This window comes from Acartia tonsa, chromosome 10, assembly GCF_053477335.1.
Source record: "Acartia tonsa isolate MP-2025a chromosome 10, ASM5347733v1, whole genome shotgun sequence".
NCBI classification, from domain to species: domain Eukaryota; kingdom Metazoa; phylum Arthropoda; class Copepoda; order Calanoida; family Acartiidae; genus Acartia; species Acartia tonsa.
The window spans coordinates 27,141,730-27,156,386 of NC_137269.1; the positions used below are offsets into that span (position 1 = coordinate 27,141,730).

A 14,657-nucleotide genomic window follows, 5' to 3' on the forward strand; every position below is an offset into this window, starting at 1 on the left:
CAAAATAATTTTCAAAATTAAAATATTCTGTCTGCTTGTTATTGTTTATCTTTTTGTTGACGCGCTAGTTTGCCGCGAGCTTATGCATGATTTTGCGTGACGTCATTCATAATTGGTCCCCAAGATTGGTTAGAAACTGCTAAATTCTTGCATGTTCCCTTTAAGCCAGTCCCCAAAGTCTAAGACTCCTAGAAATTGAATATTCGATCCATTGTCCCCTCCCTTACTCCCTGCTTATTATGCACAAAGAGGTAGCCCCAAGCTAGGGTTAGGGCATTGCATGTATAGGTTCACCCTAGGGGTTAGAAATAGGAAACAAACAAACAACACCCTTTCCCACTTTAATTTAAATATATTCTTAAAATATAGTTGTTTTTTTGTGGGGGGGGGGGGAGTTCATCAGTGTTTAAAACGTATTTTGTGGAAAGCACCAATAAAATTTATGATTTCAATGCTAGTAATTACTAGGAGGTAAAGACTGGAAAGTGTTTGCTAGAAGAGGAGAGAGAAATAACAAGAATGAGGCTGGATTCTGTGGAGCGAAGCTTAGAAGATTCAAGGTATCATTATTAACTGATTAAAAAAAATAACAGTATTAAGCTTTTGTCATAAATTTTGTATAATAAAAAAATATGTTATTCAATTAACATTTTATTTTAGACATAATATTATTTTCAAAAGAATTAATGATTTATATCAAAGGCAATACCAGACAAAGTAGCCTGAATCACATAAGCTCTGATCACTTATATTAAATTTCATATGTCTATTGTCTACAGATGACATCCATATTTAAAGGACTAATTATAATTATAAATTTATTCAATTCAAGCACAAAAACACATATTTTGTAATAAATTGATTATAGGGGGGGGGGGGGGGTTGAGGGGGGTTAGTATTGCGTGTGTTTGTTTTTTACTTCACATCAGGTTAGTTTAGGCTGTATTAGGTCCAAGATAGCCCTCCCCCCCCCCCCCATCAGGAGTTAGTCATCTAATGAAAATACCCTTCCCTAATTAATTTCAAAAATGATTTCACTGGAGAGAACCTAATTTTCTTGATTTTAGATCTCGGGAGAGAAGTCTGGAAAGTGTGATACTCAACCTGGAATCTGAACTAATAGCAAAAGGTAAATTTTGAATTGTTAACCCACTTCCCAAATTACGATCTTTATGTAATTACCCTAGATTAAATCTTATATGAAATGATACTGTCCAACTTAAAATGGTATTTCTGGTAGAAGATTTTTCGTTTTTATTCGCCATGTCAAAAATGATGTACATCATTCTTTAAATGAATTTATGTGATTTATTCTAGTAAAACGAGCCTATTTTTTAATAATTACATGTAATGTTTTTTTTTTATAGAAAAACACTTTGGAGATCTTAAAAGTCGGTTACAGAACACAGAAAAGAACAAGGAGGAACTGGAGTCCAAGTTGGAGCTAATTCAACAGGAAATGGAAAACTTGAGAGGGATGCAAGACAGCTCAGGCCTGTCCAGATCATATAATGCAGACAGGTATAGTATTATAGGTTAACAAGGACGGTTACATACAATGGGGCAATGGTTTTGTTACAAACGTAATATTCCTTAGAGAAATTTCACATTGTTCAAGGGTTTTAAAATAATTTACATCTGGAACGATAGACAATTTATTTATAAACATATAATTATCCGTGATGACAAACAAAATTATCCCTTCTGTTTATAAAATCTAAAGGATTAGACGTCAAAACACTACTAGTTTGGAACCAACCAATCAAAATTCAATGAAATTACCTATTGTTTTTGAGCCAACAATCCATTTATTGTCATTTATTGTTAAGGTCATTTATTTATCCTTATATAAAACTGTTGATGTGTATGTGTGTCTGTCTGTATTTACTGAAAGATATCGCTAACCGCTGAACCGATATCGTTCTCCTTTACTATGTAGTTTCTCATATATGGTACTGGAAAGGTTTGTAGTTATTTTAAGAGAGAATATCACCACCATCAAAAGAAAATAATAAATAACCCTAAAATATTTTTTTCTTTTTTATAAAAAATTTAAATTGAAAAGTGTCTCAGGGGAGTAGCTGCTAGTTGTCGTAATAGTAATTGATATGTTTAGAAGTCGACTAATACGACAGATAGAGAAACTGAAGACAGAAAATGAAAACCAGCGTAGATGTATCACCGACCTGGAAACTGACAAGACACAACTCCTGCAACAAATAAACATGGCTGAGCTACAACTTAAAAAGTTGGAGAACAAGATTCTTGCATCAGATGAAATTTTAGCTGATAGGGAAGAGAGTATCCAAATATTTAAATCAGAGTTGCAGAATATTCAACTTCAATTGAAGGTAATTCATTTTACTTATTTGTTAGATGAATCCTCATTCAATGATTGACCTTTAAAAATATGCTAAACATCATTTTTTTGCAGAATATATCTGTTATTTAACAACTTTACGAACATTGTTATCCATTTAAATAAATTCTTTTTTTAAACGAGGTTGATCTTATCCATAAAAAAATCATAGATTGACAAACGTAAATCTTTTATAGCATGACCAACAAATCGACGGAATAAGGAAATTGTAACTGGATACTATTAATTGATGGGATATCACCACAAAAAAAATCTGCAGTATATCTTAAATGAAAGCTGAGAAATTTACATTTACAGCGTTGAAGATGTACTGACAGGCAAAGTAAATTATAGAGTACATTTGAGTAATTTTGTTTTATAAAAAATATTTTCAAGTACAAATTTAGGAATTAACTGGTCAAAAAGACTCCGCTCATCAAGAGGTGAAGGCAATAAAGGTTAAGCTGACCAGCACAGAAGAACTAGCTGCTAATTATAAACACAATCTAGACAAGGTGAATTACTTCCAAAAAATATTATGTTGCTTTCTACCCCCCCCCCCGTCATCCTTATTTCAAAACAAATTCGAAAAAAGGGTGAGGTATTTTGCCCCCATGCCTAATCCCTGCGGAGCACCAAATCTGCTGGGAAACCCAGTACCCAATATAACTTAACCTAACATCATCTTAAATATTTTTTTTAAAAAACTGTTTTATCCACTCCCCCCTCCCTTCTTACTTATTTAAAAGTTATTTCAAAATAAAGGGTTTCTGTTTAGATACGAGTAAGTCAAACCTCACGTAAAATCATAATAAAATTGTAGCAATATTAATTCAAAATTGTCCTGTTTCATCCATAGTTTTCCCCTAAAATAACCTAAACAGTAAACACAAATTAGTCCAGTTATTTATGAGCTCTGAAGAGATAGGAACACATATATGTAGTCCAAAGAAGAAATTTATAATCAATATTTTTTTAACAAGAACAATATATTTAGATGTTAGAGAATATGACAGAGATGCAAAGTCAAGCTGCCAGATTACAGAGTATCAGGGAAGGTTCTGGAACAAGACAGAATATTCAGACAACTCAGGTATTAATAGTTTTATGTATGTGATGAAAATATATCTGAATAGACACATTATAATTAGATGGTCCATAAATTAGACGGACACCTTTGTTTATTTTTTATTCACTAGCGGCTACGCCCCTAGAGGCCTCTAGTGGCACTTTAAATGTTTTTGTTTGTTAAAGTTATTTTTTTATGTACGATACCACCTTATTTGACGTTGAAGTCTCCTCTAAATTTCAAAAAAATTCGATTTTTTTGTCATTTCTCTTGGGAGGGTGGTGGTACCCTCCCCCAAAATAGTTATAAACCTTCCCGGGACTTATGAGAAGCTACCCTGTTAAGGAGAACCCGATCGGTTCAGCGGTTAGCGAGATCCTTCGGTACACACAGACAGACACACAGACAGACAAACATCCTGTTACTTTAGTATAAGGATACATACATATATACATGCGATGATTTTTTTCGAGTATACATATATGTAACTTCTAGAAAGCTAACTTTATTCTAAGGAATCCAACTATTCATAGTTGACATATTAAAGTCTTTGTCATGTACTTCACGCTATACTAGGAAAATATTTTTACACGATACAATTTGCCCAAGAAAAGCTTTATCTTAAAAATTGTGACTTAGAAATGATCTAACAGACATGTTCCTTGAAATTTTAGATAAATGCCGAAGAGGATAAGTTGGAAGCAATGCATTATGAGAAGCTGAAAGAGAACCTGACCTATCTACAAAATAGTTTAGATCTCAGCAAGAAAGAAAATAGAGACTTGGGCAGACAGGTACACATATAAGATAAATCAAAGTACCAGGCAATACAGACAGACAAATAGAGTAACAGAGTGGAACTAGTTTTTTCAATAAGAAATTTCATTATATAAAACAAAGAATTAAATTTTTTTAAGGCAGACATAGCATTACTGATATACCTGCAGATTAAATTATGCTTTTTCATATTAGGGCACTGAAGCCAGCTATTTGAAATAGCAGCTGAGATAAATTGCAATTGGAAATTATAGATTTTTATTTGCATATATATATATATATCAATAAAAAACAAATATAAAGAAATTTAGACCGGAAAATAACTCTGTGCACGCCACTGCACAACACACCAAGAGCCTAACAATTTATAACCAAAAACAGCAAATACAAATACACAAACAAGGAGAAAATAATTGATTATTGCTTCAAAATTTGTTTAGATTCAAGACCTGACAGACCGTATGACCGCCAAGAATGACCAGCTAGAGGTGTCCACCAAGAAGCTGGAGAGTATAAAGCGCCAGAATGAGGAGCTGGAACTCAGGCTCAGGTAACCTACGCGTCCGCTAGCTGTCTGTTGGGAAGGGGGGGGGGGGGGTTGATGACTCGCTTGTAACTAAAGATGTTAAAAATGTTAGATTTGTTTATCGCAATGTATTGATGGTCTTTTAATTGACAGGATGTTTGTCTATCCCGTATGTATGTAGGTTCTCAAGTACCTATTAGAAGGGACGATACAACACGCCCATTGAACCAAATATAATAAAAAACGGATTTACTGTAGTTCACGGTAAAATATTGCTGGTAAGGAATATTTCTAAAAATCTATGAATTTTAAAGGCTGCTAGATGCCAAACGGCTGAACGTACAGATCATACCCGCACAGCATTTTAAGCGGCATAAGAAGGCCTACAAATAATCTGGAATAGCCAAGATCCAATGATGCACAGGGAAAGCTTCACTGAAGAAAAAACGCGTAAAATAGGTCTTTTCACGCATTTCTCTGCACTGTGAAATAATTATGCATTATTGATTTATGGCTATTCCAGATTATTTGTAGGCCTTCTTATGCCGCTTAAAACAGTGAACGGGCATGATCTGTACTTTCAGCCGTTTGGCAGCTAGCAGCCTTTAAAATTCATAGATTTTTAGAAATATTCCTTACCAGCTATATTTTACCGTGAACTGCAGTAGATCAAAAAAAATTATTCAGGTTGTTAACAGAGAAGATGGAGGAGGAGGGGACTGGGGGAGGAGGAGCGGAGTCCAATGATTTCTACAATGAAAGAATCAGATCACTGACTAAGAGGTATGTCAATATTTTTTTAGTACCGCAACTTCTGCATATTTAGGGTATTTGCTCACTCACTATTAACTTTATATTACAACCTTTTACCAGGCCAAGTTTCTTTTTTCATATTTTTCATGTTTTAAAACTTTGTTACTTTTGGACAAAACTGTCCTTATTTTGACAGTAACCAGCTCTCTCCAGAGATCAACTGCCTTCCTGGTCAACTTTACAAAGTGTTTAAAAATTCAGTCATGTGACGTCATAAAAAATAGGGAGGTTAGAGGAGAAGTGAGAAAGAAAATCCATAAGCATGTGATGGATAATCCATCATTTTATGACGTCACATGGATGATTTTTGAGACATTTTGTAAAGTTACCTCCCTGATAAATTAGAAAGCTTTTTCCAGTACGGCTTCAAAACCGATCTATAAGAGCTGGATAAGAACCGGTTATGTTGACCTGGGCCTTCTGTCCAGAGTTAAAACAAAACTAGAATTAATCTTATTATTTTTCGTTTTACTATCCGCGAAAAATTATTGTCTATTGCTCTTCTTATCTTGGTATAGTTTTAGACTATTTTCCTAAACTACAACACACTGCCCTAGAGGATAGGGAAGTAACCGTTAGTATCATTATATATTACAACCCTGTTTGTTTTAAAAGGTTACAAGAATCAGAAAGAATTAGACTATGTGTTGAAGATAAACTTTCTACCTTGGAGAATGAAGGGAAAGATAAACCTGAAAAAATAACAAAGGTTTGATAGTTTTGGGCAGGGCTCGGCAGTTTAAGTTTAGAGAAGTTTTAGTTGCTGGTCAATTAGAATATATACTAATACAGTTAGATTGTCTGCCAGGACAAAAATATGGAAAAAATATATTTCTACCTTTTAAGTGATAAAATATTTTGACAATAAAAATGTAATTAGAGGGCCTATGAGAAGATACATAGTAAAGAAGAAAAATATTTTGTCAATAAAAATGTAATTAGGGGACCTATGAGAAGATACATAGTAAAGAAGAATCATATTGGTTTAGTTGTTATCGAGATCCTTCGGTACAAACACACATACAAAAAAAAACTGACAGACATCTCGATAAGGATTGAATATTTTTCCAATGTTTTATTCTTTAACTTTTATTTTTTACTAGGAGCTAAACAGAGCGAAGAAGGAAAACAAGGTTCTGTATAAGAAGTTGGAGGAAATGGAGAAGCGAGTCAAAATTATGAAACTCTCAGAATCTGAAACAAGGTCAGATTTTCTTTTAGTAGATGATCAGAGACGTCAAATGAATGTTTACTTTAACCTTTAAATTAACTCATTTTACCCCCCTCAAAAATTATTCAAATTACATTGAATTATTCCCCTCTCAAACCTTTGAAAACCCTTATTCTATTCCCCTCAAAATAAAAAGCTTGTACGTCCCTGTAGAGAAATTATTCTAGAAATAGTCTGTATTAATAATGGATTTTTACTTGGATCTTATACCAGATTATATGTACTCTAATAAAGTGAACTGGCCAATAAATAATGTCCATGTTAGCAATCTAAATTGACAATAACTTTTCCCCTGTCATGATATCCACGTATAGTCTACTTAATCGCTTTCCGCCCTGGATCTAGGGGCCTTTAATCAAAGGGGGAGGGAGATAACAGAAAATAACCTAATACCGGTAAATTAAGATTTCGATCAGGACAGTGGTTAGCGATATCTTTATATACAATAAGTAACTGTGATCAGAAAAATAAATCGAAACGATAACTATATAAATATCAATCATTGATTTTTTTTTCAGAATATCCAACAAGATTGTTAGGTCTCAGATACCCTTAATGAGTGGAAAGCAGGTATTCAAGCCAATACAGTAGCCCTGCTACTGTATAATTTAAATTCTCAGTCAATTCAAAAATGGATTGCAGCAGATAAATTGTCCTATGTTTTTGTTTGTTGAAAATTACCTTTTTACACTTAATTTCATAAACAAAATAAACAGAAACATAAGAAAATTTCTTTGGATAGAATAAATGGTGCGCAAAAATACGGACAACAGGAGGGGTGTAATTTTACTGTCATGGAGGTGATTTTTCACCACCATTTTTCTTTCTATGTGTCACCCCCCACTTCATACTAAATGGGTCAAACAAGGTGTCAAGGGGTGTGTGACTTTTTATAATGACTACCTACTAATGTATGTCTTAAGGGTTCGTGTCATGGGGTCGTGATCGTTAATACATTCCCATGAATGTGTGCAAGAGGGTAGACAACTGAGAAGGGGGGGGGGGGCTTGGGTCTTAGTTAAATTTAAAAATAACCATCTTAATTTTACCAGGCCTTTATTACTATAATTTATATTTTAGTATGATAACTATGGATGTGGTGGACATGAAGTGCAGATTAGAGCTCTAGAAAAAGAAGTGCAAAGATACCAAAGGTGAAAAATTGGTTCACATTTGTTTAACAACTGAAGACAAATCAATAGTTATTTTAATTACTTTTGATAGCTAATAACAATTGTCGATTAATTAAAGTTGATTTTTTTTTCTCCATGATAAACAATTAGATTGTTATATCATTTATTTCTAAAGTTACTATAAAATATCTGAATAAAATATTATGCACTTTTTAGCTTAGATAAAGTACTTTTTTTCTCATATTTTTTTGGTTTTCTCAGAAAATCGAAAAACGTAGTTTTTAGTAACGAAGCTACTCTATAATTCACTTTGTCCGTCCGTCCGTCCGTCAGTCAGTCCGTCAGTCCGTAACTCAGCTCCTATAAAAGATAGAATGCTGAATTTTTTTGACAACATTCCCATCATTAAGGAGCACAATTGACTATAAAACATCTTTGGCGTTCGGACCGATTTTTAGCAGGTTTTAGGCTATTTTTATATTTTTCACATTTTTCTCCATATCTTCAGTGTTTATGGTCCGATTTTCAAAATTTTTTCAGTTACAGATATCAAAATTAAATTTCCCGTCGTTTAAAGGAACAACCATGAAGGCCAGACTGCCTTTTCAGCAGATTTTAGGCTATTTTTATATTTTTCACATTTTTCTCCATATCTTCAGTTTTTATGGTCCGATTTTCAAAATTTTTTCAGTTATAGATATCAAAATTTAATTTTTCGTCATTTAAATAAAACAACCATGACGGCCAGACTGCCTTTTTAGCAGGTTTTAGGCTATTTTTTTATATATTTAACATTTTTCTCCATATCTTCAGTGTTTATAGTCCGATTTTCAAAATTTTTCAGTTATATATATCAAAATTAAATTTCCCGTCTTTTAAACAAAATAACCATGACGGCCAGACTGCCTTTTTGGCAGGTTTTAGGCTATTTTTATATATTTAACACTTTTTTCCATATCTTCAGTGGATATGGTCCGATTTTCAAAATTTTTTCAGTTAAGGATTTAAAAAATAAATTTTTTGTCGTTTTAATAAAACAACCATGACGGCCAGACTGCCTTTTATCAGGTTTTTGGCTATTTTTATATGTTTTACATATTTCCCCATATCTTTGTATATTTTGATGCAATTTTCAAACTTTTATGGGATATCTGTATCAAAATAATTTTTCCCATTGTTATGAGCATCTTTAATATAATTTACTTTGACCATCGTCATCATGCAAAATAAAACAAGGTTTCATGTTTATTTTATCCAATAAATCTATTCTTGATTTTAGTAAAAACCTTTTAAATCTACGTTCTTCCAATCGACGATTTTTTGTGCTTCGCTACTTATGGATGTTGTCATCCTTGTTTACCCCTTACTGACCCAATATTTTTTTTCAGGAGGATAAGGTTTTTGGAGACCCAAATGACAACCATGGAAACAAAATCTATGGAGCATATTGACCAGGTACACACAGGGAGGGAGGGGACATTGGGCTGTTTATCACACTAGTCCCCAAATTCTTATAATAACGTTTTCTTATAAGTTTGCTTTACAATGAATTTTGTTTGGTTGGTTTATTTAGTTCATTGTCCAAACGTTACAAAACACTTATTGTAATCTATAAGGGTCAATTTTCTTACTTCTATATTTAACCACTAGCGGCTACGCTTCTAGGGGCACTTGAGGAGGAGAGATTTTTTTTTTGGGGGGGGTGTCCCACCCCCAAAGAAAATATGTATAAACCTTCCCGGGACCTAAGAGAAGCTACCCTGTTAAGAAGAACCCGATCGGTTCAGCAGTTAGCGAGATCCTTCGGTACAAACATACAGACAAACAAACAGACACATAGTCAAATAAACATCCTGTTACTTTATTATAAGGATATTGCAATCTCTTGCTATTTAAGTATGCGCTGGGACGCGGGGCGGGTAACACACATCATGTGTGCTACTCTAACCGCTGCACACATTATTTGTGTCAACATTCTTTGTTATTTGTTTGATAACAAAATCTTCGTTGTTTTCCGATAGGTGCTGTGAAGATATTGTTGGTAATCGGACACAGACGATTTCTACCATCACTGGAGAAGAATCAGTTTTCTGTCTGCCTACTTTTTTCCCGCTTCAAGTTTTTTTCGGTTATTATATATCCATTTTTTGTGCTGCAGATATTGTTTTGAAATCTGAAACCAAGCCTAGACGAGATGGCCGCTAGTAACTCCGCCTTATCAACAACAGTTTCACCTACCTCCCTCCCCTCCAACTCCTGTCATCACCCCTTCTGCTACACCTGTTCTACCTCTGTTTCCCGCGTGATGTCTGTGTTTTATTACTATTCTATTTATTGTGTGTGATAAGGGAAATACATTTCCCTTTTATTCTGGTGCATTCTCCCCCATATCATGGGGTTATTTTTACCTGCATATGTCAAGGGGCAGGTCACTTTTTGTGAATTTTAAGAAATCTTTGACAAGAACCTTTGCAGTCTTTATTATTATAGGACTGCCTTACGATTTTGACTTTTCATCAATTTTGTAAGACCCCAAAAGAGCCCAGTAAGCTGAAACTGGGACCCCCCAACTCCATAATCTACTCCTGCCCAAACTACTTGCTATCAATCAAACCAACCAACTCTAACAAACTGAAACTGAAACACCAAACCAATTTAAACATTATTAATTTAATTGTGTAGTTAGTCTTTATGTTAGTTATTGATATTTTATAAGTATAACAGCTAACCCTTAACCTACTAACACATATCTAATTTTTATTTCGTATTTTACTTATTTCATTATGTATGATTTTTTATAAAAATAAATCATTTTAACAACAATCTCTTGCTATTGATGACTTTATATGCAACTTCGCTTGTAAAACAATAAAAACATATTTAACTTTCTAGTTACTACAAGATAAGAGGCGAGAACGTGAGTCAGAGCATTCCCGCTTCATGCAGGACATTAAAGATCTCGAAAATAGCTACAAAAATAGGGAAACTATGTATAAGGTAAAATATAATACATTTTTAAAAATTAGGAAAAATATAGTTGATAATCAGTTCTTAGATAAGGGGGTAGTCAACACTCTTCTTAAAATAGAAATTTGGAGGGATTGTCCTCCCCTTTTTTACACAAAAATGTTATCATACTCCACTGGTGAATCGCTATGCACGCCACTGATTTAAATAAACTTTAAATAGAAATAATAAAAAGAAAATTACGAAACCTAGTATAATAATGTTCTTATGTCGTACGACTAACGAACAAATTCTAGTTATAGAGTTGCTAGTTATTAGAACAAATAAATAAGCTTAAATTGTAAAGAATAAAGGGTAGCGGGATGAAATAAAAATAGAATGTAATGGAAAAAATTAACCCATAACACATATGTAAAAATTATACTAATAAACAACAAAAATGCAATTGAACAGAAAACTGAAAAATCAGAAATAGTGAAAAGTCTAACATTTATAGAACATTTCTTTGCATATTGACTTTTAACATTCCATTTTTTTAAATCCACTAAATTGAAAACTCACAACCAAAATATTTGTATATAGGATAGAATATTGAGCCTCCAAGATCATATTCACATGCTGAGAGATCAGATGAATCAGGATTATGTGTCAAAGAAGTTGTATGTTTTATCTACAAAGGTATGTTAAAGAATATTCGGTGCTTTCCCTTAAAGTGTCTGTAGAGCACTGAACCCTAATTATTTATTTTCAGATAAATTCAAAATAACGAGGGGATTGTATATTTTCAATGGAGGGTGATTTGTCGAAATATTACCTATCAAAACAACTTTAATCTTTCTTTCCCTCGTCCATGCTTCATATTTTTATGAGGGTGCCATCATGCTGTGGGCGAAGATAACACATCTAGAATTGGTTAAAAGATTTTCACTTTCAATTTCCGTGTGCATTTGAACCCTAACCCCATAGAATCAGGGCAATATACATACTTACATACATGTCTTTGTCTAACCCCTGCGGGGCATTTTATTACTGTATATAAATTCTTTACATCTTATCAAAAATGATTTTCTGTTGTTAGGAACTTTCATCAGATGTGCGGAATCTTCGGAAAGAACTAACTGCCTCTCTTGACAATGTTAGGAATGCAGGACTAGATCCTGCTACCCTCAACAGAGAAACAAAAAGGTACCTTCTTTTTTTTTAAAAAAAAAGGCAAATAAATCAACGCCTTGATTGTACGAATTTTAATTGATTTTGTTATAGAAATGGTCATGTAAGATGATAAGTTACATCTTATTTTAGAACTTATAAATAGTACTTTAGCACGACCCTTATAATAAAAAATGTGTAGTTTAGTCCACATAATCTAAATAGGTATAATATAGGTAAAACATTCTTGAATGGATTGGTAATACTAAATGTCCATTTGCTTTCGAAACAAAATTGAACATGGACAAACTACCTCATGTTACGTGTGAAGTAGCTTTGCTGAGCTGGATCTTTAAATCATTTATTGCTGACGACTGCCCCTGCCGTTGCCACTGCCAGTGCTGCCAATAAAACATGGATTTTAAAATCAAAATGGCAGTGTTTTTCCTACTCTTTCAGAATCGGCTCACTTGAGGCATCGTTGTGATTTAAAGATCCAGCTCTGTATTATCATTATTTACAATTAAATTCTGAAACTGTTTTTTTTTTGTTAAGGCTTGGAGATACAATAAACCTATATAAAAGAATGAACAAGAGTAAAGAAATTACAGATGTATAAATGAATTAAAATTGTGCTTATGTGAAAAAATGATAGATCATGTAAAAAAGCTATAGTATTCTTTAAAAGCTGCTAGCAGACAAACGGCTAGCCGCTCAGTTTTTGCATGATTGATTCTTGTCTTGTTCAGTTGGATTCCAGTATGGCATGAAACTGATAGATTTTTACTGGTTCGCAGCCATACTGAAAAATCATGTATAGCATCGTATTACAGACAATTTTCTACGAATATTAAAACTAAAAATTATTAAATAAATCTTATGATTTTTTCCATGGAGTGCTGTCTATTTTACGATGTTATTGATATACATTATTATTGTGCATTTAAATTTATATAAAAAAAACTTTGTCTTTAACAAACTCTTAACTGCTAGTCATTCTGATCTCATATTTTTATTTTATCAAGGACAACTATTTCGTCCATATGTAGCGCAGCAATAGCAACCTAACATTAACATCATTTAATTTATGTACCAAACGTGTCTTCTAAGCCAATACGTTGCTGGATTTTTGTCTGAAGTAAATTTTCACAATTTACGTTTCTAGTTTTTTTTTTTAAGGTTCGTTAAGAATATATAATCTATACCCGACGCTAGACGTACAATTCTGTTTTATAGAATAGCTGTACAGCTTATAAGTTTAATTAGTTACTAGTCAAAAGTAAACATTATGCAATAGGTAAATTTTAACTGATTTTAAATGATTATTCTGAAATATTGTAAATAAAAATTATATATATTGTATATAACTCAAACGTTAAAATAAATTTAATTTTTCATTCAATAGTTTTTTTTTACATTTAAAGCATTTCTATAATTAGGGTCTGTACGTTCATCCCAAATGGATATAGCTCTGTTAAATTTGGGGAGGTTAAAATCGTCGTATCGAATTAAATTTTAGCATGTCAATTCCACAAACAGCTGGAACATTTTGAAAGGGTAGAAATTCTATACCCTATACTTTATACGGTCACTTTGACCTCTGAACTAATTGCCCAACTTAAAAAGTGAATGATATGCAAAACAAACGATAGATGGAGGTGCTCCTCCCCCCCCCCCTCGTAATTCTTCTATTCTCGATATGAATACAACCTAGATATCCTAATCCCAAAATTTACTATCCTATTATACTTTTGTATACTTTTTGGTCTGAAGCTTAAGCTTTTAATAACTACTGAACTATTACAGTTCCTTTTTTTAGGGAAGCTTCTTGTTATGTCCTAGGATGGTTTTTGGGTAATTAAATTTTAGAGTTAAGCCTTGAGATTTTAGGCTATTTTCTACTCTCTTCTTAAGGGCGCAATCGCTAGTAACAGATAATTTAGCTGGAAAATGAAAAAAGCAACAAATTATTAATTTTGTAGTCAAAACTTTGAAGACGATATTTTTATGATCTTTATTTCAATATTAATTTCTAGGGATGGCTTTTTCTTTGTCTGATTAAAACTTAAGTGTTTTAAAACCTTAAAATGAAAATATAATTAATTATATATACACCATTTTAACTCTCATATTACACACTTAAATGTCTGTTAATTGTATCTTTTGACAAGATTTTTTTTGAGATCAATATCAGAATGGATTTATTAATTGGATTATCATGTAGTCTAATAAAGAGAAACTTGTAGCTGGCCGGCACCCCATTTCCTCACTTTACCCTATCACCTCCCCTTCTCCTGGTCGAATGAATTGACCAATAAATGATGTCCGTGTTAGCAAACTATATTGACGATATTTTTCCTTTGTCATAATATTCAAGCATTTTTTTATATTTATCGAAACAAGTAAATTTTATCATTGTAATAGCCATTTGTAATTGATTCTTTTTAAATAGAAATATATTTAGGCGCATTCCCTTAAAACTATTTAAAACTTGTACAAAAAAAATCTTAAATGAAAAACGTCCGTCCATATGTAGCAAAGTATCCTTGAGAAATTTTGTAGCAGATTTATTTTGAATTTTTGTTGAGACTTTTAATGAATTTTATTTCTCAAATATTAAAAACGTTGTCACT

The 14,657-nt window shown here is 32.7% G+C and overlaps 1 protein-coding gene across 1 annotated transcript in view; it reads left to right on the top strand.

Annotated features, from left to right (window-relative positions):
* The window catches only part of LOC145330737 (uncharacterized), a 32,870-nt gene extending 19,444 nt beyond the window's left edge, over positions 1 to 13,426 (top strand). Inside the window, exons 21-38 of the mRNA XM_080175402.1 lie at positions 469 to 560; positions 1,068 to 1,129; positions 1,368 to 1,521; positions 2,117 to 2,351; positions 2,767 to 2,874; positions 3,357 to 3,452; positions 4,103 to 4,222; positions 4,646 to 4,755; positions 5,419 to 5,514; positions 6,160 to 6,253; positions 6,648 to 6,748; positions 7,294 to 7,345; positions 7,856 to 7,929; positions 9,297 to 9,363; positions 10,801 to 10,905; positions 11,458 to 11,553; positions 11,954 to 12,060; positions 12,580 to 13,426. Of these exons, the coding sequence (XP_080031528.1) occupies positions 469 to 560; positions 1,068 to 1,129; positions 1,368 to 1,521; positions 2,117 to 2,351; positions 2,767 to 2,874; positions 3,357 to 3,452; positions 4,103 to 4,222; positions 4,646 to 4,755; positions 5,419 to 5,514; positions 6,160 to 6,253; positions 6,648 to 6,748; positions 7,294 to 7,345; positions 7,856 to 7,929; positions 9,297 to 9,363; positions 10,801 to 10,905; positions 11,458 to 11,553; positions 11,954 to 12,060; positions 12,580 to 12,643 (1,833 nt within the window). The 3' untranslated portion in view covers positions 12,644 to 13,426. The remainder of the gene's footprint in view (positions 1 to 468; positions 561 to 1,067; positions 1,130 to 1,367; positions 1,522 to 2,116; positions 2,352 to 2,766; positions 2,875 to 3,356; positions 3,453 to 4,102; positions 4,223 to 4,645; positions 4,756 to 5,418; positions 5,515 to 6,159; positions 6,254 to 6,647; positions 6,749 to 7,293; positions 7,346 to 7,855; positions 7,930 to 9,296; positions 9,364 to 10,800; positions 10,906 to 11,457; positions 11,554 to 11,953; positions 12,061 to 12,579) is intronic.
* The last annotated feature ends 1,231 nt before the right edge of the window (positions 13,427 to 14,657 follow it).